At 40.9% G+C, this 27,828-nt stretch overlaps 1 protein-coding gene across 1 annotated transcript in view; it reads right to left on the bottom strand.

Moving 5' to 3' along the window:
- Positions 1–27,828, bottom strand: part of LOC124613306 — a 106,076-nt gene that overhangs the window by 43,020 nt on the left and 35,228 nt on the right. Inside the window, exons 3-4 of the mRNA XM_047142001.1 lie at positions 25,044–25,162; positions 3,404–3,652 (exon numbers count right to left, since the gene is read on the bottom strand). Coding sequence (XP_046997957.1) covers positions 3,404–3,652; positions 25,044–25,162 — 368 coding nt within the window. The remainder of the gene's footprint in view (positions 1–3,403; positions 3,653–25,043; positions 25,163–27,828) is intronic.

Raw genomic sequence — 27,828 nt, 5'->3', positions numbered from 1 at the left:
ATTAATGCCACACTGTCCTCACAGATATGTTCGACGTTCATTCTACATTGATTTCCGTAATTATTTCACGCAATGTCAGTTGTCTGTTAGCACCAGCAGCAAACACCACTGCTCTCGGTCATAAAGAGCAGGCTCTTGACACTGTGTTGTCTGTGGTGAGAGGTAATGCCGGAAATACAGTATTCCCAGCAATTTCTTGACATTGTGGATATTGGAATACTGAATTCCCTAACAATTTTCAAAACAGAATGTCTCATGTGTCTATCCCCACTTATCATTCTGCATTCAAAGTCTCTGTTAATTCCAGTTATGCAGCCACAGTCACATTGGAAACCTTTTCACATGAATCACTGGAGTATAGGTGACAGCTGCACTAATGCACTGGCCTTTTATACCTTGCACAGATGATACTACTACCATCTGTATATGTGCATGTCATTATCCCTCAAATTGTGTCATCTCAGTGCATGAGGGTACATGTTTACAATGTTTTGCAGTGATGGAAGTAACATAAGTGCATATATTTTCATGTGTGTATATTTCTGATTTTATTTCTTACTTGTTCTTGAAGCTGTTGTAAATGTTGGTATTGTTTTTATCACCAGGTACCTTAATAATGCTCAAGCAGGTGAAATTAGCTAACAGTTAAATCATGAAATACAGTGATTATTTCAAAAATAATACAGCCTATGCAGGAAAATGACTTCCCTCAAGAAAACAGATGATAGGCTCCAATGATGTAGCTGTTAATCCAAGTATAGCCAGTGAAAGTCACACTGAAACTGGTACCTGAAAAATTTCCATCAGACATTATTAGTCCATTCTGCCACTATACAACATCATGTACTTCTTACAAAGCATTGTCAGATGACAGACAGTACTCCAATGAGTTTTCCGCTGTGACTTGCAGGGGCAAATATATTTATGGGACATTTCAAAGATTTGGCACTAATGTTGACAGAATGCTTTCACTGGTGCATCAACATTTTATTAACGTGGCCTCTTGGTGCTTATAACTGACTTGACTTGTACCTAAATGTGTGAAGTTTTCTTCAGGTAATGCACAAAAAGGGCTGCCTAAACAGAACAGGACTGCCTAAACACATTCACTTACATAGAAAGAGTTATTTATGACACTAACCATTTGGAACCGTGATTAGAATGCCTAAAGCATGTGTTTAGAAAAAACAGCCATGGGAAGAGTGACACCTAGATCTGCATTCAAGTATAAACAAAGGAATAGCTCTGACATGCCCGGGATAGCCAAAAAACTGTCTGCAATTCTGGCTATTGTGGCAACATGTCCAGCAAATTAAGGTGCACACTGCAACAGCAGTGGCTGGAACCATTACTCTTGGTGCCAAAGGAGATTGAACATACATGACTACTGATAAAAGACAGCCACTGACTCATAACACACTGAGTACACCAAACCTCATGTAAGAAGTAACTGAATGCTGTGTGCAACACAAGTGCCACTTAAAACAGAGAGAATTAGATAGTTGGGTGTTGTGCAGATTGGTGGTGGCATGGAGGCTAGTGGCCATATCTCTGTTATTCCTGTTCTGACTGGTCAGACAGTGTGTGTGGTGCTATCTTCAGACTGCCAAGTCAACCCTTAAAACACCCGAGAAGTTTCTCATGTTGTACTTATATACAGGGAATGCCAAAACATCCTTGCAATCATTTTTTGTTTCCCTGACAACCAGGGATTAATTTCAGCTGGAACATGCCGGAATGGTGTTGCAGCAGCTTCCAGGAAACTTTTTTTTTTAACTAAATGTAACAAGGTAGCACTGGAGATTTAAAATAGTACACGTGTATTAAATTGCAACGTAACTACAATTTGTTGCTGAGCCAGCACCAGTGAGCGTGACAAAGTGTGACCAATGTGATGTGATAGGCAGAGGCATGGGGTGAGGTAGTGTGTGTGTGTGTGTGTGTGTGTGTGTGTGTGTGTGTGTGTGTGTGTGTGTGTGTAATATACCCAAAATAAGTTGAGCTGTGTCACTTGGCAGTCTCAGAATTATGTACAAGCTAATGACATAGTGTTACCACACACGCAGAGCCTGTTATGACATGAGCTGTGACCGTCATTGGTGCCTCTTCTGCTAGCACCATCTCGCGACGCGGCCTGTAGTGTAAGAGCAGAGCCGGAATTGCGGTAGTACCTAGCTTGCCCTTCTGTGTGATGGAGACACTTAACGTTTATAATGTCATCTCTCTTGGGTGCCTATGTGCTACCTATGACAATTTTGTAAGGCCTGCATGTTATAGGCAACTATTAATATCACCATTGTCTGCCTTGATGTTGTAACCTGTATGTGTCCTTAGGTATGTACCTAAATTTTTGTATGTATGCGTGTTATATAAGTGGAATCCAAGCCCACTTTTATACTGTTTTCTGTCCTCCCTAGATCTGATGATAGCGGTTTTAGTTTCACCGAAACCGGTAATCATGGAATAAAAAGAATTCCTGCGATATTGGCTACCAGTTTATTGTTTTCAAACTTGTGTGTTTTCCACCAGCAACAAGCAGGACAGCTGTAGTCCCTGGGACTCTTTTCCCATGATGGAATCATGGTGGAAGGGTCCAGAATGAAATTTCACTCTGCAGCAGGGTGTGCACTGATATGAAACTTTCTGGCAGGCAAATGCTCTACTGACTGAGCAAAGGCAAAGATCCCATGCTTGAGTCCCAGTCCAGAATTCAGGTTTAACCCTTTAACTGCTCTGGACATGTTATCGCGCGCACCTTTGTACCTGTCTCTGTGTGCTCTGAACATATTTACGCGCACCACCTGGTACTCTGAACGTGTCTATGCATAGACGTGTTCAGAGTACCAGGTAGAAGCCAGCCTGGAAGTTTCAAGAAGCATGTGCATTTCACTCTCACAGAGTGTCTTGTCCTGTCTTTTCAAGTGAGCACCTCATGTGCAGTGGTCTTTTCTTAAAAAGTTTGCATTTTATTATTTCTGTATTTTCCCTTCACAGACAGATGAAGTACACATTGTAAGTGTTACTGAGTATTTTTTGTGGTCAGGTACAGGTACTCAGATTTTAGAGCCTAATAGAATCTGCAGTAGGTATTCTGCGAATTTTGTGCCTAATAATAACTGATGGATTATTGCTACATTTTAATTTTTTAGTTCCTGATCTCTGATGCAGTTTGTAATGTTTTCATATTGTGTGCTGTGTAAACAGGTGATGGAATAATAAACAAAAATATATAAATTGAATGCTTACATTTTCTTTCAGTTTATGCTGCTTTATTGTATTGTTGGCCTCAAATTCTCTAAGCTGAAAAGTGAGACCTCTTATTGTGAGGTATGTTTTGCTTACCTCAGCCTTTTAAACATATGCCATAAAACTAAATAATCCATTTAATAGAGCTGTTACTTACAACATGAAACCTCGTGCAATCAGCTCATTCTCCTGCACACGTCTGAGTGCCTTCTTGGAAGTGGTCTGCAGTTCCTGCAATGCTCCAACAAGAGCCGCCACGGACCGCAAGCAGCGTCTGTGATACCGTTCGCCTGCCAAGCGCACTGCAGCATACAGTAGTAGTGTAGGGATGCCTATTATAAGCAGTGGGCTCTTCAGTGTCCATGTAACTGCACCTACAAGCCCACCTAAAGGCAGCACATGCCAACTGCAACAATGCATATAGTTAAAAATTTAATTTTATCAGCAGAAAAAATAAACAGAACTTATCTGTGGAGGATGTTTTTTGCTGCTCATTTTTATCTGTGACCTATATTCCCAAGACATAAGCAAAGTAAATCAACCAATTTCATTTATAATTTATTTTATGAAGTTGGTACCGTCCAGATGTACACATACAGTACACATACAAAACACAATTGAATTACCTGAAATTCCATTTTTTCAACATACTAGTTACAAAACATCATACTCCTAAGCTAAAAGTGTTGGTGAGCAGGGGAAGAGGCTGTGGGATATGTATGGGGCAATAAAGTGCAAAAACAGGAACAGAGACTTATCAACACACATGTCCTGCACTCATATGCCACACAAAGTAATTAAAAAAAGGAACATAGCATCTTTAATGCATTGTTCCTTTTAATAAAGATGAAATATGCAGGAATGCACCAAAGTTTCCCAAACGTCTTTGCCCAAAAGTAGATATTTTATTGGTGCTTTGAACATTAGTACTCTTCTCACGGTTGTAAAACTGAAGCAAATAACATAGCAATGCAGAAACTAAGCATCCAAGTTACAGAAATATTTGAAAAGAGATACATCAGCGAAAATCACTTTGAATAAGGGAACTATAGAATATCCAAAGAAAAACCAGTGATTTCTGACCTTAAGAAACAACTACAGTTTGGTGTCAGATTTCCAGTCAGGAGAAATATCGTAACTTCAATAAAGAACTTGACATCTCCTCCTGAAATAATTTCTTTGTTAGCTGTCAAACCCAGAAACAAAGTCTCAGTGTAAAAATAGGCACAGAAAAGAAACACAGAAATACTGCTGGATTATACCCTCCTCACAAATGAACCAATAGAGATAGTTATACATTAACTGGTTTCTATTATACCTTTTATTTAAAATTGATGTCAACCTATTTTCTGGCGTGTTCCCACAAGAGAAAAACAGAAAATGCCCAAGTATTAATTTAGGACAGTTTAAAATACAACATGTAGGGAAAAAATAATGAGGAGAATATTAGATTTTCATCATCAAGCATCGTTAGTTTGTTACTAAAAGTGACATTACAATCAAACAGATCCAAACCACGAATGAACTAAATCCCACCAACTTCTCCAACATTTCTGGCACTTTCTTTGAAAATGTCCACAGTCAAAATCCTTCGAACTGGCTGTAACTAAACACATATTCTTGAAAGCAGCTTAGTAGCAAAGTAGCAGACAAAATGAACTAACGCCAGGACAACGAAAATGGCTACATTTCCATACCGCAAACACTACAATGAAGAGATACGCACTTGGTGCAGGGAGTGGCAACTGACCCTTAACATAGACAAATGTAATTTATTGTGAATACATAGAAAGAAGGATCCTTTATTGTATCATTATATGATAGCGGAACAAACACTGGTAGCAGTTACTTCTGTAAAATATCTGGGAGTATGCGTACGGAACAATTTGAAGTGGACTGATCATATAAAATCAATTGTTGGTAAGGCGGGTGCCAGGCTGAGATTCATTGGGAGAATCCTTAGAAAATGTAGTCCATCAACAAAGGAGGTGGCTTACAAAACACTCGTTCGACCCATACTTGAGTATTGCTCATCAGTGTGGGATCCCAGGTCGGGTTGACAGAGGCGATAGAGAAGATCCAAAGTAGAGTGGTGTGTTTCGTCACAGGGTTATTTGGTAATCGTGATAGTGTTACGGAGATGTTTAGCAAACTCAAGTGGCAGACTCTGCAAGAGAGGCGCTCTGCATCACAGTGTATCTTGCTGTCCAGGTTTCGAGAGGGTGCGTTTCTGGATGAGGTACTGAATATATTGCTTCCCCCTACTTATACCTCTCGAGGAGATCACGAATGTAGAATTAGAGAGATTCGAGCGCACACGGAGCCTTTCCAGCAGTCGTTCTTCCCGCAAACCATACGCGACTGGAACAGGAAAGGGAGGTAATGACAGTGGCACATCAAGTGCCCTCCGCCACACACCGCTGGGTGGCTTGCGGAGTATAAATGTAGATGTAGATTCAGCAGAGCTTCAAGATGCTACAAAAATTGCTGATCAAGAAAGCAAGGCTGCTCAGGAGCCTCACCTTCTTGCAACAAAATTAAGTCTACAGTGTGCCATTTTGAGCTTGATACGGGAGCCCATCTGTGTTAGCAGACTAGAACTTCCAAAACTGCACCTTGCCTCAAGTATCTCAGCCTACACTCAGAAGTAAGTGGATGGAAACACCTTCACAGACCTCTGCAAGTGGAGAGCTACAGCAAAACAGTACAAGTTTCATCAGCGTCCAGTTGCTAGCTGCAGAACACCAACAATAGTAATTTGAGACCCATCATCAATCTGAGCAGAAAGCCATTGCATGAGGCAACAATGTCTGTGTTGCCAAAAGATCTGAATTTAGCACCAGTTGCAAGAGGCAACAATGTCTGTGTTGCCAAAAGATCTGAATTTAGCACCAGTTGCAAGAGGCAACAATGTCTGTGTTGCCAAAAGATCTGAATTTAGCACCAGTTGCAAGAACGTTAAACACGTGATCAGCAGCAGCACCGAGCAAACCGTCTGTGGGCTCCCCTCTGATACTGCTGAAGAAGTGAGAAGGAAGACCTGCACAGTCCTCGACAAGGCCAAAACGCCGAAGATCGACATCTCGGTGGCAGAATGCTGGGTAATACAGGCCCTCTGAGAGGACGACAATGTAGTCGCCCTACCAGCAGACAAAGGCAATGTGACAATGTTGTTAATGTCAAATGATCAGTGCCAGAACACTGACACATTGCTAAAGGATCACATACAACCAAATCGAGTAGAATCCACAACATGTGATGCAGAAGACTACCTCACTCTTCAAGAGCTCAGGTCCAGACAACAATACTGTCAGAATGCTTTACCCCTAGCACCTGCATCACAGTGGCTGTATGACCTTCCAAAAACACACAACAAGGGAATCCCACTAGATATGAAAGCAAACACAATAAATCTGCCAATGTATGGCATAGCCAAACATCTGCCACAACTGTTGAAACATGTGGGTCATTGTTCATATTGAGTCAAGAACTAGACAGCAATCAAACAACAGAAAATCCAGGATGGAAATAATGTAACAATATTATGAGAAAGGAAGTTACTACTCACCATATAGTGGAGATGGTGAGTCACAGATAGGCACAACAAAAATACTCTCACAATTATAGCTTTTGACCATTAGGGCCTTCGTAAAAAAAAAAAAAAAAAAGAGATGACCCCCCCCCCCCCCACACACACACACACACACACAACACACACCTGCAGTCCCAGGCAACTGAAACCACACTACGAGCAGCAGCACTAGTGCATGATGGGAGTGGCGACTGGGTGGGGGTAAGGAGGAGGCTGGAGCGGGAAGGGGGAGGGACAATATGGTGGGGGTGGCAGACAAGTTCGCTTGACAAAACAGCGATCTTGCTGTGACATCATGGATCCTGTGCTGTGATTGGCTGACATGCACAACCAGAGCAGACCACCATGGTAGTTTACACACCATATTTGTCGTATTTATACTTGTGTATTACAAAAATATGCCTTTTAAGTGATAAACTACACTCATCCACTCAGCTGCATTTTGTGCATTTCTCTGTTAAAATTGCTTGTATACCCTTGCCTGTTTTTGTTCTTGAGTCATGTTTACATTGGTCTGCGAGCACCAACTTACTTCACTTTCATCTTAACCACATGTTTCAAAATTTTACCCAATAAATTGCACAATGAAATCACATTGTGTTGGTTTCAAATTCGTGTATGCTGCTGTTATTCACAAGAAAGCAAAACTAACTGAAGTCACGCATAGCACACTCAGAAAAAGAAACTTGCTAATAATGCATGTTACCTGCAGTCTGCAAGCAAGGAAACTAAAGTAATAGAACACATTTCGCACAGAGGTTATATTTCTTGCTGTTTTTCCTCAAATCATTCGTGACATTCTCACTAGGTGATGACACTTATGTTACTCATGTTACCGTGCAGTCTGGCGGGACATTTGCAAACTTATTCCAAAGGTAGGTAGACCAGCCAACAGCGGGGAGGAGGGGGGGGGGGGGGGGGGGGAACCTTGAATGAGATTTTCACTCTGCAGCGGAGTGTGCGCTGATATGAAACTTCCTCCGCAGATTAAAACTGTGTGCCCGACTGAGATTCGAACTCGGGACCTTTGACTTCCGCGGGCAAGTGCTCTACCATCTGAGCTACCGAAGCACGACTCACGCCCAGTCCCCACAGCTTTACTTCTGCCAGTATCTCATCTCCTACCTTCCAAACTTTACAGAAGCTCTCCCGCGAACCTGCAGAACTAGCACTCCTGAAAGAAAGGATATTGCAGAGGTCCCGAGTTCGCGTCTCGGTTGGGCACACAGTTTTAATCTGCCAGGAAGTTTCATATCAGCGCACACTCCGCTGCAGAGTGAAAATCTCATTCTGGAAACATCCCCCAGGCTGTGGCTAAGCCATGTCTCCGCAATATCCTTTCTTTCAGGAGTGCTAGTTCTGCAGGTTCGCAGGAGAGCTTCTGTAAAGTTTGGAAGGTAGGAGACGAGATACTGGCAGAAGTAAAGCTGTGAGGACCGGGCGTGAGTCGTGCTTCAGTAGCTCAGATGGTAGAGCACTTGCCCGCGAAAGGCAAAGGTCCCGAGTTCGAGTCTCGGTCGGGCACACAGTTTTAATCTGCCAGGAAGTTTAAAAAAAAAACCTGTCTAAAACAGTATCGAAACATTAACACTAAACATCGATTAATGACACATCAAAGCATAACAGATAGATACAGAGACAGCGATTTGATAGGGAATTTTCAGCAACTCTGTTCATTCCCTTTTGACGTAAGCAGTGGAACATGAAAATTGTGTGCAGGTTGGCAGGACGCCCTTAGGCTGAAACACCAGAGCATTTGGGACACCTATAAGATCCATATTCCAAGGAAGCCATGCCCCTAAACCACTGTTACACAGAGCTAAGTGGCTTTCAAGGCATAGCCTTAAGACTAGCTACTACCCGTTTGACAATCATCATTTGGTATCACATATCAACAGTTCCAAAATGATGACCTGCATTATTTAAATTTGCGTGGGAATATGGGAAATGCAATCTGATAATTTAAATTCGGTACAACATTCTACATCTACATCCATACTCCGCAAGCCACCCGACAGTGTGTGGCGGAGGGTACTTTCAGTACCTCTATCGGTTCTCCCTTCTATTCCAGTCTCGTATTGTTCATGGAAAGAAAGATTGTCGGTACGCCTCTGTGTGGGCTCTAATCTCTCTGATTTTATCTTCATGGTCTCTTCACGAGATATACGTAGGAGGGAGCAATATACTGCTTGACCCCTCGGTGAAGGTACGTTCCCGAAACTTCAACAAAAGCCCGTACCGAGCATCTCTCCTGCAGACTCTTCCACTGGAGTTTATCTACCATCTCCGTAACGCTTTTGTGATTACTAAATGATCCTGTAACGAAGCGCGGTGCACTCCGTTGGGTCTTCTCTCTCTCTTCTATCAAACCTATCTGGTACAGATCCCACACTGGTGAGCAGTATTCAAGCAGTGGGCAAAAAAGTGTACTGTAACCTATTTACTTTTTTTTTCGGATTGCATTTCCTTAGGATTCTTCCAATGAATCTCAGTCTGGCATCTGCTTTACCGACGATCAACTTTATATGATCATTCCATTTTAAATCACTCCTAATGCCTACTCCCAGATAATTTATGGAATTAACTGCTTCCAGTTGCTGACCTGCTATATTGTAGCTAAATGATAAAGGATCTTTCTTTCTATGTATTCACAGCACATTACACTTGGCTACATTGAGATTCAATTGCCATTCCCTGCACCATGCGTCAATTCATTGCAGATCATCCTGCATTTCAGTACAATTTTCCATTGTTACAACCTCTCGATATACTACAGTATCATCTGCAAAAAGCCTCAGTGAACTTCTGATGTCATCCACAAGGTCACTTACGTATGTTGTGAATAGCAATGGTCCTACGACACTCCCCTGTGGCACACCTGAAATCACACTTACTTCGGAAGACTTCTCTCCATTGAGAATGACATGCTGCGTTCTGTTATCTAGGAACTCTTCAATACAATCACACAATTGGTCTGATAGTCCATAAGCTCTTACTTTGTTCACTAAACGACTGTGGTGAACTGTATCGAATGCCCTGCGGAAGTCAAGAAACATTATTTAGGAATTTATTTTAATATGTATTTTGGGGCAGCTCTGTCTCAGAGCCTTTAATTACAAATCATGTCTGGTCCTTACTGACAGCCTCCTTGGCCAAATGATCTAATAGTTTGTTTACAGGGTTATGCCCATAGTTGTGGGTATGGTGGACTCAAAGACTTTGGTGGTCAGAAATAAGGTCTTGAATGCCTCAGGGATGGCAGTGAGTTATGGTGTGCTCAGAGTCACTTCTGTAAGTATCATGTGAGCATGTGTGATTATATAAAAAAGCTCATCTTCAGAATAAAAGCCCAGATAAATATTCTCAGCTATTCTTTTATGGAGGTGGAAGGTGGGAGGGTAACTTTCAGATGCTGTGGTTTAGGCAAAGTGTGTTGCTAGTTTTAGCAACAATGATGAGTCAGGCTAAGTGACATTATCCTAACAGATGCCTTGGTTACTAGAGGAAGCTGTTGTCCACAAATATTGCATACTTTGTCCATATTTGAGAGGAGGTGGTGACAGTCCCTACAGTGGTTACAAATATTACCCAATATTCTTTCTTGTGGATTAAAAATAGAGTGTGAGTATGGACTCAAAGACTTTTCAAGGTGATAAGTGTATCTCTCAATGAATGTTGCTCATGTTGCTGGAGAGCCTGTCTATGATTTTTAATGCTGATGGCTATTTCATGGTTTCATTAGAGTATAGGTTTCTCGCAGTGAAATCCTGAAGAAAGAGAGGTTTCTGCTTTTGTCAGCTGTGATATCACAGTATTGGTCTGTCAGAGGATATCTTCACTTCACCCTTAGGAGGCAAGACCAGGATTTAAGGAAAAGTCATTGGCATTCTTTAAATTCAAGATTGGTGAGCATTTTTGATGGGTTTCAGTATGGCAGAGAGAGAACCATAGAACCATCAGAAACTGGTCACTGTTGCATACATCGGCAAGCACCTTCCAAAAGGTTGGTGGGAGAAAGCCAATCTTACAGATAAATATTGATAGCCGAGACAGAGCCATATGCAAAGTTAAAGTGGAAGACCTAGAGTTTGAGATACAGAGATTATAATTTTAAAAACACTTTTTCTAGTAGACCACACCACTGGGAAATTTTGAAACTGTCCTATAAACTCTTGTGGGCATTAACATCACCCACGATGAGGAGCGGTGGAGATAGCAGAAAGATCAAATCTATAATCATCTAATACATGACCTCCCGACCTGACGTATGTAAATATTACAAAATGTAAAATCTATGTTTGTTTATATATGTTCAGCTATCACTCTCATAGAAGTACTAAGTATAATCTGTTAACTAAAACTAGTTTTCTGGCCTCAAATCATTTCCCTTCTGGAGTCAGCTTGGGTTCTGTAATAGGCTTTGTAATGTCACAGAGTATAAGACTACTGTAAAATTTAAACTTTCACAGCCAGAAAGGTTAAAATTACTGAAATTCTCCAGGCTGTTAGGTGTTTTCTTCCAGGGCACATTAATTAACATGTGCTGGCGTAAGCTGGCACCAGCACACTGTGTGGCATAGTGGTCACAAGAAGATCGATTGAGGCCAACGACAGACAGACGTGCTACCAACACCCTCTCGGCTGCCAGTATTTAGGATCGCCACAGTGGACTGGTGAGCCAGTTAGTTAGTTTGTCCCAGTTAGTTCAATTAAGTTTGAGCCTGTTGCACCTAGTGAGTTCCAGAGTGTCACCAAGTCGGAGCCGCAGACTTAACCTCTAGCACAGAGACAGGCAGCATATAGCAACCTTATAGTAAACATTGCAGACTTCTACTTCACTAGCAGTGAGGCTAAGGTGAACTACACAGAGAGCTTGTACCACAGCACATGTCAGCTTAAGCTAAGTAGCTCTTGGTTTATGTTAATAAAAAACCTAGTTAATAATTGCATGCAGTTCGTGTTAGAGAATGAGGATACCAGCCACCAACCAACATACTGCCTTGCTTCCGATGGTACAGCTCTACAGAGAGAATTAAATGACATAAAAGCGGCTAATGAGGATCCAACATAACAGATCTGAGACGACCACAGCATAACAGACTGGAGGATTTTAGTAATGTTACTAGCAGAGTAGTCTGTTGGGAATCGGGTTTCCTCCACAGCTACACCAACTTTCTTCAGGTGAAGGAAATATCTGTTGCTCTTCCATGGGATAATTTTCTATTTTTATTAGGGGGGATACAGAGTGAAAGAGGTGAACATTTCTACCACAGTCTATCTACATCTACATCTACATCCATACTCCGCAAGCCACCTGACGGTGTGTGGTGGAGGGTACCCTGAGTACCTCTACCGGTTCTCCCTTCTATTCCAGTCTCGTATTGTTCGTGGAAAGAAGGCTTGTCGGTATGCTTCTGTGTGGGCTCTAATCTCTCTGATTTTATCCTCATGGTCTCTTCGTGAGATATACGTAGGAGGGAGCAATATACTGCTTGACTCCTCGGTGAAGGTATGTTCTCGAAACTTTAACAAAAGCCCGTACCAAGCTACTGAGCGTCTCTCCTGCAGAGTCTTCCAATGGAGTTTATCTATCATCTCCGTAACACTTTCGCGATTACTAAATGATCCTGTAACGAAGCGCGTTGCTCTCCGTTGGATCTTCTCCATCTCTTCTATCAACCCTATCTGGTACGGATCCCACACTGCTGGGCAGTATTCAAGCAGTGGGCGAACAAGCGTACTGTAACCTACTTCCTTTGTTTTTGGATTGCATTTCCTTGGGATTCTTCCAATGAATCTCAGTCTGGCATCTGCTTTACCGACGATCAACATTATATGATCATTCCATTTTAAATCACTCCTAATGCATACTCCCAGATAATTTATGGAATTAACTGCTTCCAGTTGCTGACCTGCTATTTTGTAGCTAAATGATAAGGGATCTACCTTTCTATGTATTTGCAGCACATTACACTTGTCTACATTGAGATTCAATTGCCATTCCCTGCACCATGCGTCAATTCGCTGCAGATCCTCCTGCATTTCAGTACAATTTTCCATTGTTACAACCTCTCGAAACACCACAGCATCATCTGCAAAAAGCCTCAGTGAACTTCCGATGTCATCCACAAGGTCATTTATGTATATTGTGAATAGCAACGGTCCTATGACACTCCCCTGCGGCACACCTGAAATCACTCTTACTTCGGAAGACTTCTCTCCATTGAGAATGACATACTGCGTTGTGTTATCTAGGAACTCTTCAATACAATCACACAATTGGTCTGATAGTCCATATGCTCTTACTTTGTTCATTAAACGACTGTGGGGAACTGTATTGAACGCTTTGCTGAAGTCAAGAAACACGGCATCTACCTGTGAACCTGTGGCTATGGCCCTCTGAGTCTCATGGACGAATAGCGTCAGCTAGGTTTCACATGACCTTCCTTTTCGAAACCCATGCTGATTCCTACAGAGTAGATTTCTAGACTCCAGAAAAGTCATTATACTCTAACATAATACGTGTTCCAAAATTCTACAACTGATCGACGTTAGAGATATAGGTCTATAGTTCTGCACATCTGTTCGACGTCCCTTCTTGAAAACGGGGATGACCTGTGCCCTTTTCCAATCCTTTGGAATGCTATGCTCTTCTAGAGACCTACGGTACACCGCTGTAAGAAGGGGGCAAGTTCCTTCGCGTACTCTGTGTAAAATCGAACAGGTACCCATCAGGTGTATGCTGCTGTTATTCACAAGAAAGCAAAACTAACTGAAGTCACGCATAGCACACTCAGAAAAAGAAACTTGCTAATAATGCATGTTACCTGCAGTCTGCAAGCAAGGAAACTAAAGTAATAGAATACATTTCGCACAGAGGTTATATTTCTTGCTGTTTTTCCTCAAATCATTCGTGACATTCTCACTAGGTGATGATACTTATGTTACTCATGTTATTACCGTGCAGTCTGGCGGGACATTTGCAAACTTATTCCAAAGGTATTAACACTAAACATCGATTAATGACACATCAAAGCATAACAGGTAGATACAGAGACAGCGATTTGATAAGGAATTTTCAGCAACTCTGTTCATTCCCTTTTGACGTAAGCAGTGGAACATGAAAATTGTGTGCAGGTTGGTAGGACACCCTTAGGCTGAAACACCAGAGCATTCGGGACACCTATTAAGATCCGTATTCCAAGGAAGCCATGCCCCTAAACCACTGCTACACAGAGCTAACTGGCTTTCAAGGCACAGCCTTAAGACTAGCTACTACCTGTTTGAGAATCATCATTTGGTATCACATATCAACAGTTCCAAAATGATGACCTGCATTATTGAAATTTGAGTGGGAATATGCGAAATGCAATCTGATAATTTAAATTTGGTACAACATTCTACATCTACATCCATACTCCGCAAGCCACCTGATGGTGTGTGGCGGAGGGTACTTTGAGTACCTCTATCGGCCTTTCCTCTTTTGAGCGATTTTAATTGTTTCTCTATCCCTCTGTCGTCTATTTCGATATCTACCATTTTGTCATCTGTGCGACAATCTAGAGAAGGAACTACAGTGCAGTCTTCCTCTGTGAAACAGCTTTGGAAAAAGACATTTCAGTTAGTTCGAGTAAGTTTGAGCCTGTTGCACCTTTCCCTTTGATTTCTTCTTTTTCTTCTGGTTATAGTTCCAGTTGGGTAATGTCTCAGTGGGTTTCTGAAACTGGAGATGAACCAACCACTGCCATTGCCGGGGTCTATCACACACACATATACCACGTGAATGGGATGACTTGCATCTTTGTTGCAACATGTGCAGGTGGAGGGTAAAACCTGCGAATGTGGAATGTCCTTGATTAGCCAGTAATAGCAATAAGATGTAAGTGCAAGAGATGGAAGAAGGACGAAAATCGAAAACCCTGGGCAAGCACACTCTACATCAAAGACGTAAACACCGTTTATGGGCTGGAGGGTAAGACTGTGTTCACAGTGTGCCTCAGGCGGGGATGGCATGTACCGGACCAGCCCGTGCCTACCCAGCTCAAGTTGCCATCCTGGAGGTTCACACTGCATGTCGGGCTGTAAAGACAAGAAATGGGGAAATCCATTTCCTGATTTTTCTTATTGTAAAAGCTCTTGGCACTGTACAAGACTATGCCACATCATTTTATGAACTTACTTTTTACTTAAAAGCTTTACTTTCCTCACAAAACAAGAAAGCACCTACTTTTCATTTCGCGTGATTTTTTTTTCGTTCCATAGTGTTTCTCAATTGATTTGGAAAAAAATATGCAGTTAAAAAAATTCCGATTTTTGTACACATGGTAGTGTAGCATCTCAACTTTTTAAGAACACATTTACCTTTTCATAATTCGTAACAGTCATTGTAAAATGACACTATTTGTCTTGCAGTGAAAAAGTTTGATAGGACGAAGCTTATACATTAGTGTGAGTGAAATGTAGCTAAGAGTACAAAAAGTTTTTTAAATGGTAGTGACACTGATGTCTCTTCATTCACAAGACAACGCTAATTACTGATTGGTGTCAATGCTGCAATCGCAAGCCTACAGAGTTCACAAGAGTTTAGTATGGCTTAGTGTAGTGTCAAACACTGCAGGGTAGAAGAAACGAACAATCAATGCAGGCCTAGTGTCAACCCTGTGTGTTATTTTAATACTCGATGTCTAGAAAAATCCAAATGTATATGAATTTTTATCTCGGTGGCATCTGATTTTACAGGACTATCATCTGCTATGGTTCTACAATGCACCACATTTTAAACTGCAAAAGGCAAACAGTTATTTACTGTGTCTCATCCTACAATGAGTAGAACGTACATTTCACTTTGGAAGCAGAAGAGAAGAATAAATTAATTTAACTGTAGGTGGACTGTAATAACAGCTTGCAACATTCTACTTAATTTCTTTCTAGCTGGAGATGAAAAACAGCAGATGTTAAAAACATAATTACATTTACAGGTGTTTCTATGTCTAAGGTTGACTTATAGGCAAGATGTTCAGTTTTGATACTTTTGCTTTTGTAGTTTTTGGAAATTGTAAATAATTATGTGCTTTAGATTGACCCTGTCTCCATTTTCAGGCCTCTTGAAAGAAGTGTATAAGGCACGGAAGAGTTGTGTAAACCAACACTATAGGTGACCACCAATAAAATGTTGGTTCTACTATGTTCATTATTAATCAGTTATTAGCCACTGTGTTATGTCTATTATTTTACACGTATTGTGTGATTTTTCTTTCGAAAAATATATGAGTATATAGTGTATAAACCGCCAGCAACTGTCACAATTTTCTTCTTTTTATTGGCCATACTTTCTAACACACAAATTATTTTTGAAGTGCCAAAATGTACTAGAATAGGTAAAATGTCTATAAAACGATGCACTGTACAATGTACTTGCAGTGAGATAGTTGTAATTCCTGAAATCCATCGTCCATGGCCACTGGCCTGCCAAGGAGCATCACTGTCCTGTATCCTCCTCAGATAAACCATGAAAATCCACCACATTATGCCACACACAAACAGATCCAGCCTGCAGGCAGGTCGGTGAGACTAGATCTGATGGGCAGAGCCTGCACATTAGAGGGAAACAATGGGCTTCAGATCGGCAGGCCCGTCTGTTAGAGATACCCGCAGAAATGGCCTCCGGATTTGGCTCCTTGTGGATGTCCATTCATGTGGCCAGCTATTCAAGTGTCCCAGACACAATGTTGATGAAATGAGACTGCAGTGATCAATCCATGCAACAGATAACTTGCACAAATACTCTGAGAATCAATATTAATGAGTATAGGTAGCAATGCACCATAAAGATGATCTCTGAGCTGCAGACAGGCACGTAGAAAAGACGATAACACTCTCACAACTAAATTTTCGGCCATAGCCTTTGTCAGAAAACAAGAGCACGCACGCACACGCACGCACGCACACACACAGTCACTCAGACAGCTCACACACATGACCACTCTCTCCGGCCGCTGCATTAGCAATCTCTGTGAATCAGATCCTAACACTCCTCACGCCTCCCTGCTTCTCCTCGGCAGCTGCCAGGTTAGGGGCAAGAAATGGTGGCAGCATTTACTACAAGCTGAGAGGAATGGTAGGAAGAGGAGAAGCAGTAAGAATGAGGGAGAAGGGGAGCAGTGCACATACTCAGTTGCGCCCAGCTAGCGATGATACATGACATCTCAGTAAACAAACCATTTCATCTACTGAAACAAAAATGAGATTTTTCCATTTTTTTTTTAATTTCCCTAATTTCTCTGACACATTTGAAATTCACTGATTTCCAGAACTTGTAGCAACCCTGGAATAGTATTCATTTTAGAAGATCAAAGTAATGAAACCAAGGTTAAATTGAACTGTGTTTCAATAAACATTTTTCTGGCTCAATCAATGACAAAATTATTGAGTTTTCCTTGTCTCTAAGGTGCTTCCATTTTAATATTTCTACTTTAACTGAATAAAAATATGTGGATTTAGCACAGCCCCATAACATGGCAGGACAGGTTAATGTGAACTGCTACTGAATGATGCATTGGATCCTCATGGAGTTCAAACCAGTTTAAAGGACGAGACGTGTGTGTCACTGTCTGTTTCTTGTACTGTTTAGTTTTCCCCTCCTTGGTGGGCTTATCTCCTGTAGCAAGAGATCCTCACTCTTTAGCAGCTGAAGGTCAAAGATGACAAAGGTGTAGCCAAAAGTGTTTCACCACTATCAATTTAGTGCCATCTTATGTAATAATGCTTTCAATGCTCTGCTGGTTTTGTTTTCACATTATCGTGACTTGTCAAATTTTGAAGCACATAAGAAATATGGTGTTAATGGACTCACACCATGAATATCAAGTGACATTCAGAAGACATTTTCCTTACATCATTGTGCTTAACAAGTGCTATAGCACACAAAGGGAGAAGTAATTTTGTTTATACGTTGGTTGGAACTTAAATAGAGACACTATGAAATGGAATCTACTAGTGTCGCTGATAACACACGTTGTTGACATACCTACCTTACCTCCGAGCAAATGTACTCGCCCACCCCCATGTGCACAGTCAAGGGAAACACAGGCACTTGTGAGCGAGTGGTCTAATGTAACGGTGTCATTATGTTTTTGAAACAGGAACAATGGAGTTGGATCAAGATTGAATGTGCCAGAGGTCATACAGCACAACAGTGTCATCAAGGTCTTCAAGAGGAATGCAGAGAATCAGCATGGCCGTACAGAACAGTGGCATGTTGGGTAAAAGCCTTCAACAAAGGTCGGCAAACTGTGGCAGACATGCATTGGGCAGGTTGTCCTAGCATCTCTGAAGAAGAAGTGCATGCTATTGGCATGTTAGTGGGCAGTAAGCGACACCATACGATTTGTGAGCTCGCCCAAGAAACTGGATTAGCGCATACGACTGTGCTTCACATCCTGAAGGAACGCCTGGACATGCGAAAAATTGCATCACGATGGGTTCTGCATGACTTGACGGAAATGAAAAAGTGGATGCATTACGACACTGGTCAGACACACTTGGAGCACTATGAGCGTGAAGGAGAGGCTTTCTTACACCGTATCGTAACACTGGACGACACAAGAGCCACATCGTATGAACCAAAACCAAAACGTCAATCCAACGAATAGCGTCATTATGGGTTGCTGCGAAAGTCAAAAGTGCATCAGAGCCCCAGTATGGTGAAAGGTATGGTGATTCTCACGTACGACTGTGATGGTGTTATCCTAACACATTACATTCCTCCATGGAAGACCGTCAATGTACAGTATTACTGTTTGTTTTTGGAGCATCACCTGCGACCAGCTTTGCGAAAGAAGCAGCGACGCTTTTTGTGCAAGCCACTCATCGTTTTGCATGACAATCTGCAGGTACATACAGCCCAAGCTGTGGCTGCTCTGTTTGGTCGATGGGACTGGGAAGTACTATACCATCCACGGAAGTCCTTGTGACTTTGATTTGATTCCAAAGATGAAGGAACCACTTCGTGGCATTCGCTTCAGAACTGTTCCAGAGATTCGACAGGCAGCAGACCACTCCATTTGCACCATCAACAGAACAGGCTCTGCTAACGGTATACTACGCCTCCCACATCGCTGGCAACGGGTTCTACACAATGCTGGTGACTACTTTGAAGGACAGAAACAGGTGCAAACATGCAACTCTTTTGTATCAGTTGTGAATAAATAGTTGCCAGTATTTAACTCAGCCCTCGTAAATTATACTTGCAATTGTTCTGCCACTGAGATGTTAAGGAATTCGTCCTTTAATTAAAAGAAAATGACAAAAAGAAAATACAAAGCGTTTTTCATTCCAAATAAGAATACAGTCCAACGGGGTGATTTTGGACACTGGGGCGAATTCGGACAGTATGGCTTATTTGCTCTTTGCCACCGCATAGAAACAAGGAGTTACTTATTTTAACGTCCGTGCACCAGTTATTTTAAGTGCAAGATTGCATTTATCAATTTCCACAACTTTTGTTTTGCATCAATTGTTTCCCTAGGTGAATAATTGACGAACAGTGCCAGTGTTAAAAATCCATGCATTATCGTAATGTGGAAACTTTCTATTGTTGCTCCGAGCGGGAAGTTATTGTAACCGCAATTGTCAATGCGCTCAGTAGCTAACAGCATTGGGACAATTTCTGTACAAGTTTGTCGAGTTTCTTGTGCAAGGTTATAAAATAAAGATGGTTTTTGTAGAACTGTGTACTGTGTGGGGTGATTTCGGACAATGCCAAGAACGTATAAGTGCAGGAGAGGTGCTACAGTACGACGTAATTATGAGCCAGAACTTTTAGATAAAGCTGTTTGTGATATTCAGAGTGGTAAATTATCATAGAGAAAAGCGTGAGATTTCTATGGTATACCTAAATCAATCCTACAAAATAAAGGGCAGAAAGCACATTTGGGAAAAAAGAAAAAATTGGGAGGACAGCCAGTGCTAAATAAATAAGAAGAAGAAGAAATGTTGAAGCAAGGTATCTTGAGGGCTGCACTTTGGGGATTTCCCTTCACTAAATTGGATACTGGATATTTAGTTAAAAGCTACCTTGATAAATCTGGCCGAAAGGAGAAGAAATTTCATAATAATTTGCCAGGAGAAGAATGGGTGCATTTAATCTTCAAACGACAGTCAGAGGATCTTTCTGTTCGCTTAGGTGAAAATATTAAACGAGCTCATGCAGAATTTATCTGTAACAAATAAAATTCATTATATCTTTCCGTATCACTTATTTGTAACAAAGGGCTACCTTAAAAGGTGTAAATTGTCACCAAAATCAAATAAAAAGCATGTAGAATTTTTAAAAAGGCAGTAACTGTCCGAATTCGCCCTCTATACACTGTAACTTCGGACAGAGATTTAAAAAACACATATGTCCGAAATCACCCCAATCCATAGGGTGACTTCGGGGACTTTATTTAACTGCCTCAGATAAATATACATGCACATACACTTTCTGGTTCTGGGATATTTTATTCATTACACATATACCCTACCACTTCCATAACAATCAATTTAATCTAATAATATATACGAAAGTTACAATCAAAATAAAGACAAAACCATCCGAAATCACCCCGTTTGACGGTAATTGACAGAAGCAGTACAGTGACACAAACTGATTAACATTTGGTGTGACACTGTTTAAAAAAAAAACATCACACAGACAGGAAACATCTGATACATATACTGCAGACACTGAAGTCTAGCTCCACCAGCTTGCAATGGTTGCCAGCAAGCACCGGGAATATTAAACATTCTGGACATTGCCAGCATGGCATGGGCCAGCTCTCACTGTGACAGAGCATGGTCCGGCTGCCAGTGTGAACACCACACTGCAAAACAATGGGTTCGATGTCCAGGTGCAGCACGGCCCAGCACATCTTGGCTCTGTCCAGTGCAGCACGCAGCGTGAACACACCCTAGCCCAAGAAGAGGAACTACAGCATGGAGTAAGAAGAACTACCACAATGGCATTGTGCTCATCACATGTGTGTTCATGAAAGATCCATATGCCCCTTGAAGAGACGAATGCATTACTGCTAGATGATTGCAAGTAAATGCTGAAAAGCACTCTGAACTTGTTTATCGAAAAGCAGCTCTCATTAAATATTAGAAAATGCAAGAGAATGTCCACAAAAAAAGAAACAGAAAGAATCTGATATAACAATGAAAATGAACTGTTTTTGACAATATAATATAAGTAGATAGATAAAAAAAATCTACTCGCCAAGCAGCGGCAGGAGAACACACATGTAAAAAAAAAGGTTTTACGTATGCAAGCTTTCGGAGTCATTGGCTCCTTGTTGTGGTTGAATCGGAAGGAAGAGGGGGTGAAGTAAAAGGACTGGTGAGGTTTAGGGAAAGGGGTAAAGCTCAGAAAAGTCACCCAGAACCTGGGACCCTTCTCCTCATCCCATCCAGTAAGCCTCCTCTGACCTGGGGTTCTGGGTGACTTTTCCAAACTCTACCCTTTTTTCTAAGAGTCCCAAGTCCTTTGCCTTCAACCCTCTTCCTTCCCCTTCAACCCTTCTACCACTAGATGGAGCCGCTGGTTCCTAAAGCTTGCATATGTAAAACTTTTTATATGTGTGTTCTCCTGCCGTCACTTGGTGAGTAGATTTTTTATCTATTCAGTTATATTGTCAATACAACAATGAAACAAACAATTTTTGACACAAAAATGTAATTAGATAGATGACCGAAAGGAGTGTGTTAGTGAAGGTCTATGCCAGCTCTCTGACACCTACATACAGCATCTACCATCAAGATCCCATCCCTATAATTCAAACTGACCTGCAGTCGCTCCTTAAAATCTCAGGCCCTCACAAGGAGTAATTCCTCAATCCATAGGAATGGGATCATTATGGCAGAAACTGTATGTAGAGGTGACAGACAGCTGGTACAGCCCTTCACTAACATACTCCTTTTGGTCAAGTACCACAGTGGTAGATCCTTTGTCTGCTGGAAGAATAATGGTGGGGACATCAGCTATATGGACTCTTGTCTATGAGAGTCCACCAAAAGTGCTGACATCAATGTCAAATGTAAACGTGTTCTGCATATTGAAACGCAATCTGTTGCAGTTAGAGCAAATGATAAGGTGTGGCGAGAGTCCACCAGTAGCACTGCAAACAAACAGCCACCGTATTCAAGTGCAGCTAAACAATAGGAGAGCGAATGTCTCAGAGCTTCAACAGTAGTCGGGACCACCTGGGGCATGGGAGCACTGAACTGCTGTGGCAGTCAGCCACACCCAGGGTGAGGCTGACCTGTTAAAATTCCTGTAATCTCTAAATATCTTCTCCCAATTAAATTTCACATGGTCCTATTCCAAATACCGTGCCACTTTCCTTGATGTTGATCCTGTCCTCACCAAAGTCCAGCTACACACTTCTGTTCACATTAAACTTACTAACAAACAATAGTACTTACATTCTGACAGTTGCCATCCTTTCAGTGTCAAACGTTTCCTCCCACACAAGCTTGGCATTCGAGGCAAACGTATTCGTTCAGATGCACATTCTTTTCACCAATACATCACAATTCTCACCTCAGCCTTCACTGGCTGTGATTACCCCACCAGGCTAGTTTAAAAGCAAATTTCCTAGGCCATCATATTCAATCTTGGTATGCTGATCCCTCCAAAAAACAACTTCGGAGCATGGCCCTGGTCACTCAGTATGGTCTGGAATGTACTAATCAGCTACTTTGACAAGGTCATTACTTCCTAAAATCATGCCCTGAAATGAGATCCATTCTGTCTGAGATTTCCCACCACACCTAGAATAGCTTTTTGTCACCCTTCCAATCTCCACAATATTCTAGTCAGGCCCTATGCTGCTTCTGCATCCATCTCCCTACCCTATGGCTGCTACCCCTGTGACCGTCTCCACTGAAAGACTTGCCCTATGTACCCTTCTGCCACCACCTATACCAGCCCTGTAACTGGGAAAAAACACACTATCAAAGGGAAAGCCACCTGTGAAACAACACGTCATATACCAGCTGTTACATAAACACTGTTCGGCCTTTTACATCGGCATGACTACCATCAAATTATCAGCTAGGATGAATGGGCATAGGCAGAGGGTGTATACTGGCTACACGTAATATCCTGTTGCAGAGCATGCTCTACATGACAACTGTGACCTCGGTGCCAGTTTCACCGCACACGCCATCTGCATTCTTCCCCCAGACACCAGTTTCTCGGAACTCCGGGGGTGGGAACTAGCGCTTCAACATGTCCTTGGTTCTAGCTGACATCCCTGGCCTTAATTTATGTAAATTTATTTTGTCTCAACATTCCTTCACAGCAACTACCCTTTTCTTAACTCTGTTTTAGTTTTGTATATTTTTCCATTTGCTTACCTGATTATTTTTCACTGCCCACCTCTGTTACGTAAAATACACTTAGCTTTTCACTATTATTAACTCATGCACGATGTTTTAAGCAGTACTCTATGTCTTGCATATTACCCTGTCTTCCACCTTTAAGCTCTCAGGTTTTCAAATCTCATCTGGTGCAGTCCCCAACCATCAGTTTTTCCTTCTCATCCTTTCCTGATATCTACGCCTTTTCCTAGACCTCTCCAGTCCTTTTCATTCACCCATCTTCCTTCACCTTCAACCCTCCTGCCAGAAGGAGCCACTGGTTCCAAAATCTCGATTAATTATGACCTCCTTTTATGTGTGTGTTCTGCCGCTGCTTGATTTATGTATCCAATTACATTATTTTGTCAATTACATTGTCAGAAAGAATCTAATAGTTTACAATTGAGAGATTATACATAAGCTTCTAAAACCTGCCACAGTGTTTAAATACCCAGCAGTTCTCACTTCAAAGCTACATAGCATGGGAGAAACATGTGACATTAGTAGTAGGAAAGGCAAATAAACAACTTACATTTGTTGGGGGAGTTCTGGTTAAGTTTGGGGCATTTGTAAGGAAAGTGGCACTAAAGATGCTGGTGAGACCTATTCTACAATATCGCTCTAGTGCTTAAAATCTTATGAAGTGGATATGACAGTGGACTTTGGACAAATTCAGTGAAATGCTGATAAATTCGTAACAGATCAGCACAACCACACAAACGTGTTATGGAGATGCTCAGGAAAGTTGAATGACAATTCCAGGATAAAAGTAACAAGATTCACATGAAAACCTGCTGATAAAATTTAGAGACATAATATTACATAAAGGTTGGGAAACAGTTCTGCTGTCTCTGTCATATATTGCACAGAGTGTGTAATCATATTCCTATTTATCATATTTCTATCTTCTCCAACGAACAGCCTTAAGATAGCAGTTTTTGTGTTGGTACCGGTAGTGCATGGAAAAAGGTATTAAGAAAGTTGAGTTACATTAATTATGTTTGATTTCCACTGAAATGAATCTGTAAAGACAAAAGGAATGTTATCTCTAAAAAGTATGTAAACTGCCAGTTGCACCTCAACAGAAATTGCTAGAAATCCAAAAGACAATGCCACTGTAATAAAATCACTTTTGGGACCATTGGACCTACTAGGTAATCAGCCAGGAGACAAGGCAGGGATAAGGTGCACAGCTGATAAGTAGTAGTAATAGGAATGTTGAACACTTTTTACGTGATCACAGAAACAATGTACACCAACGCTGGGGCCAAAAAGGTAAGTGACAATAAGACCACAAATGTCAGTTATGGTGTCTGCAGTTGTCACTGTGACAGCTAAGGCCATCACAACATAGTACATATGACAATGCAGTTGAATGACCTTAACATAAACACACAGTATTTCAGTCAGTTGCAACTAAGCTAGGTACAGCCTTTGTGAACACAAGTGGTTATTTGTTGTCAAACGTGATCAACGTGTGCGCCAACAACAAACACATTGAATAAGATTTTCAAAATAATACAGTTAGAGAAACGTGAAGGTTTTATTCCACAAACAGTTAAAGACCAACTAGCCGAGGACAGTTAGGCTTGAAGAGAGCTTGTAAAAAATATTGGCACTGAAACTTGGGGAAGGCCATCCAGTCTACCTCGTATATGCTCCTACTTTTTTTTTTAATTTTTTTAATTTTGCGCTGTCATTACCTTACCTTCGTCTGTCTATTGCTGTTTTGACTGCTTCTCATATCCAGATACTAATAAATACAAAACATACTGTACTACATGACAACACACACGATACACACCTTAGTGTACGCTGATGTTCTTTATCAACGTCCAAACTGGAAATTAAATTAAAATCTTCCTCAGACAGTAGTCTGCTTTGTGTGATGATGTCTATGACTTCACGAATTGTGGTAAAATCCTAAAAAACAACAGAAATGACAGTAACAATACTAACATTTATCATAACAACATAACTTGAGTGCTGTTAAATGTGCAAAAGATAACATACTTAGAGCTAACTGGCATAGGCTCGGCGCAAAGCTTCACTATCAGACTGGAAGCCTTGGACCTACGAGTACCTTAACACATATGAAATTGGAAGGAAGACTGAGTAAATCTCCCATCAATGAGGGTCATTACTGATGGAAAGTGCTGGTCACAGCAAAAGTTCCACAGGCAGAAGTTTCATGTTATTTCAGCCTGGTTGGAAAGAATGGCTAACACAGAGGGGAGACAAGTTTGATTTGCCTGAATATGGCTACACAACTAAAATTGCACAATAATGATGACCATAAAATAAAAAGATACATATACAAGTCAAGCAGTCGGCAACTTCAAATCATTGCTGAACATGAAGGTTGCGATAATCAACAGAACAGATGCTAGGAAGAACTGTGGATCAATACCCAGACTTCAGATTTGCAGTTGTCACTAACCCACAGAGCTATATGGTGACACCATTCCACACAATGAAACATAATTTATTTCTGCGTTAGAAATGTAATAGTATTCTTAGCGAAAATAATTATCTATGTGGCACTGTGCACCACACCACACTGCACCAAACAATATGAATGCACAACCTCTATTGTCAAATAAGCACCTACATTGTTTTTTTCACAGTCTTCTGTGTTTTCTCTGATTAGCCAGCTTCCGAGTTGCTCATTGCTTCCTACAGCAGTAACAGAGATCACCTGTGGGAGCACATTACTTGGAAATTCCGAATTACTCACCAGTCCACCTGATCTACTGACCAGCTCTAGAGATTGTATACAGACTTGCATTGGACAAAGATGGGCTGAAAATTTTACATTTATTTCTATATACATATTCCCCTCAAGCCAATATACAGTGCACAGCTAATAGTATCTTGTACTAATACTACAATATTAGTGACTTTCAGTCTTCGCATACGGAGAGGGGTGAAAAAAGAATTCAGCTCCTAATCTCTCATCTTATTTTCATGGTCCCTACACGTTATATGCAGTAGAAGCACCAGTCCTCACCAAATATTAGTTCTCTAAATTTACTTAACTGTGTTTCACGAGAACGACATTGCCTTTCTTCAAAAGATTCCCATTAAGTTCTCCTAGTATCTTTGCTACACTTTCTTATGAACTATACTGACTTCTTATGGGCTTAGCAACGTGTTACCAAATTCACTGGATATCTGCACTAGCATACTGTGTTTTTATCTAACCTAAGAGCCTCTCAACAAATGTATGGCTTTCATTCACCTTCCCTGCAACTTATTGATTTCATACTTTTCTGTACTATTCCTCCATGCCCAGATACTAGAAAAATGTACACAGTTTCTACAAGTTAACCAGTAATCTTTTAACTACATACTAACAGCTTTTTCAAAGTAATTGTCTCAACAGTTACCTGACATTCTTTAGGGAAACCTCTGAAAACTTAAGTCTAAGTAGGACATATGTGCCACAGGTTATATGAATGAATTTTAGGTCTCTCTGTGTGCAATTGAATAAATGAAATTGTTGGTGGAAAAGTATGTGTATAAAGATTGTGTGCTGTGCAGACAATGTCTTATACTGCCTCAAGCACAAATACAGCTTCAACAAAAATGAAGCACACATATTGTATAAGATCAACACACTGCCAATGAAGATAATATGTAACAAATTGAGTAGAAATTTGTACAGAAAAACAAATTTCATCTGTTCAGTTGATTAGAAATGTAATTTCAAAATCATTAACACAGTATTACTAGCTAGTGGGGACGCTGAGAATTGTTTGAAGTAGTTGTACTTACATTCCTACATTTTTACATATTGAGTTACACCTTCTGCTGGTGCAGTATATGTCTCATGTCTGACACAAAACAAACCAGACTGATGCTGTAACCTCCTACTGCAGAAAATATTTCTGCATGTGATTTTCCTTTAGGCTGTGCAGAGGCTGAGTAGTTTTTGTCTTCTGATAGAGTGCAGGCTCATCTGTGGTATACTACATGTCTACTGCCACTGAGTAGTTAGATTTTTGTGACAATGGTCACACCATAAAAATGTAGTTAAAGCTCAAAAACAGTCATGCACTTACATGTCATGACACTTCCTTAGCAATGCAAGCAGTCTTACTCCGTTTGTGTTGAGATAATCATCATCAGTCACTAAAGGCAACAATTTGTGGAGGAAGCATGTGACTTTTTTAAAAATAAATTCACCACTGGATACACATATGTTTTGACTTTATATTTTGCAAATTATAAGTAATGACTGGTTGGAGATTTTTCTGAATTTCAATTAATACTCATAGAACATTGACAGTTACGCTTAACCTAAAAGGTTCACATTCAAATTGCACTTCACAGATTTTATGCTAAAGCAATGAAACTGCATCTACCATATGTTTTCTACTTCTTCACGATTAATTACAGTTACAAGAAATATTACTGCATATAGAGTAATGTTAGTTGCCAATGAAAGTGCAGAAAAGCTTACCAATCTGTTTATTCCCCACCAGTTTGAAGTAATATACTTCCTCACGTCAATTTTATGCCACAGGGACTGAAATACAAAAAAATCTCTAAGAGACTCAAGGAACAAGCATAAGTACATTGTTTAT

The sequence above is a fragment of the Schistocerca americana genome, chromosome 4 (assembly GCF_021461395.2).
Source record: "Schistocerca americana isolate TAMUIC-IGC-003095 chromosome 4, iqSchAmer2.1, whole genome shotgun sequence".
Taxonomy (NCBI): domain Eukaryota; kingdom Metazoa; phylum Arthropoda; class Insecta; order Orthoptera; family Acrididae; genus Schistocerca; species Schistocerca americana.
The sequence above is the reverse complement of the archived record's forward strand: the minus strand, read 5'-3'. Positions and strand labels throughout refer to the sequence as shown.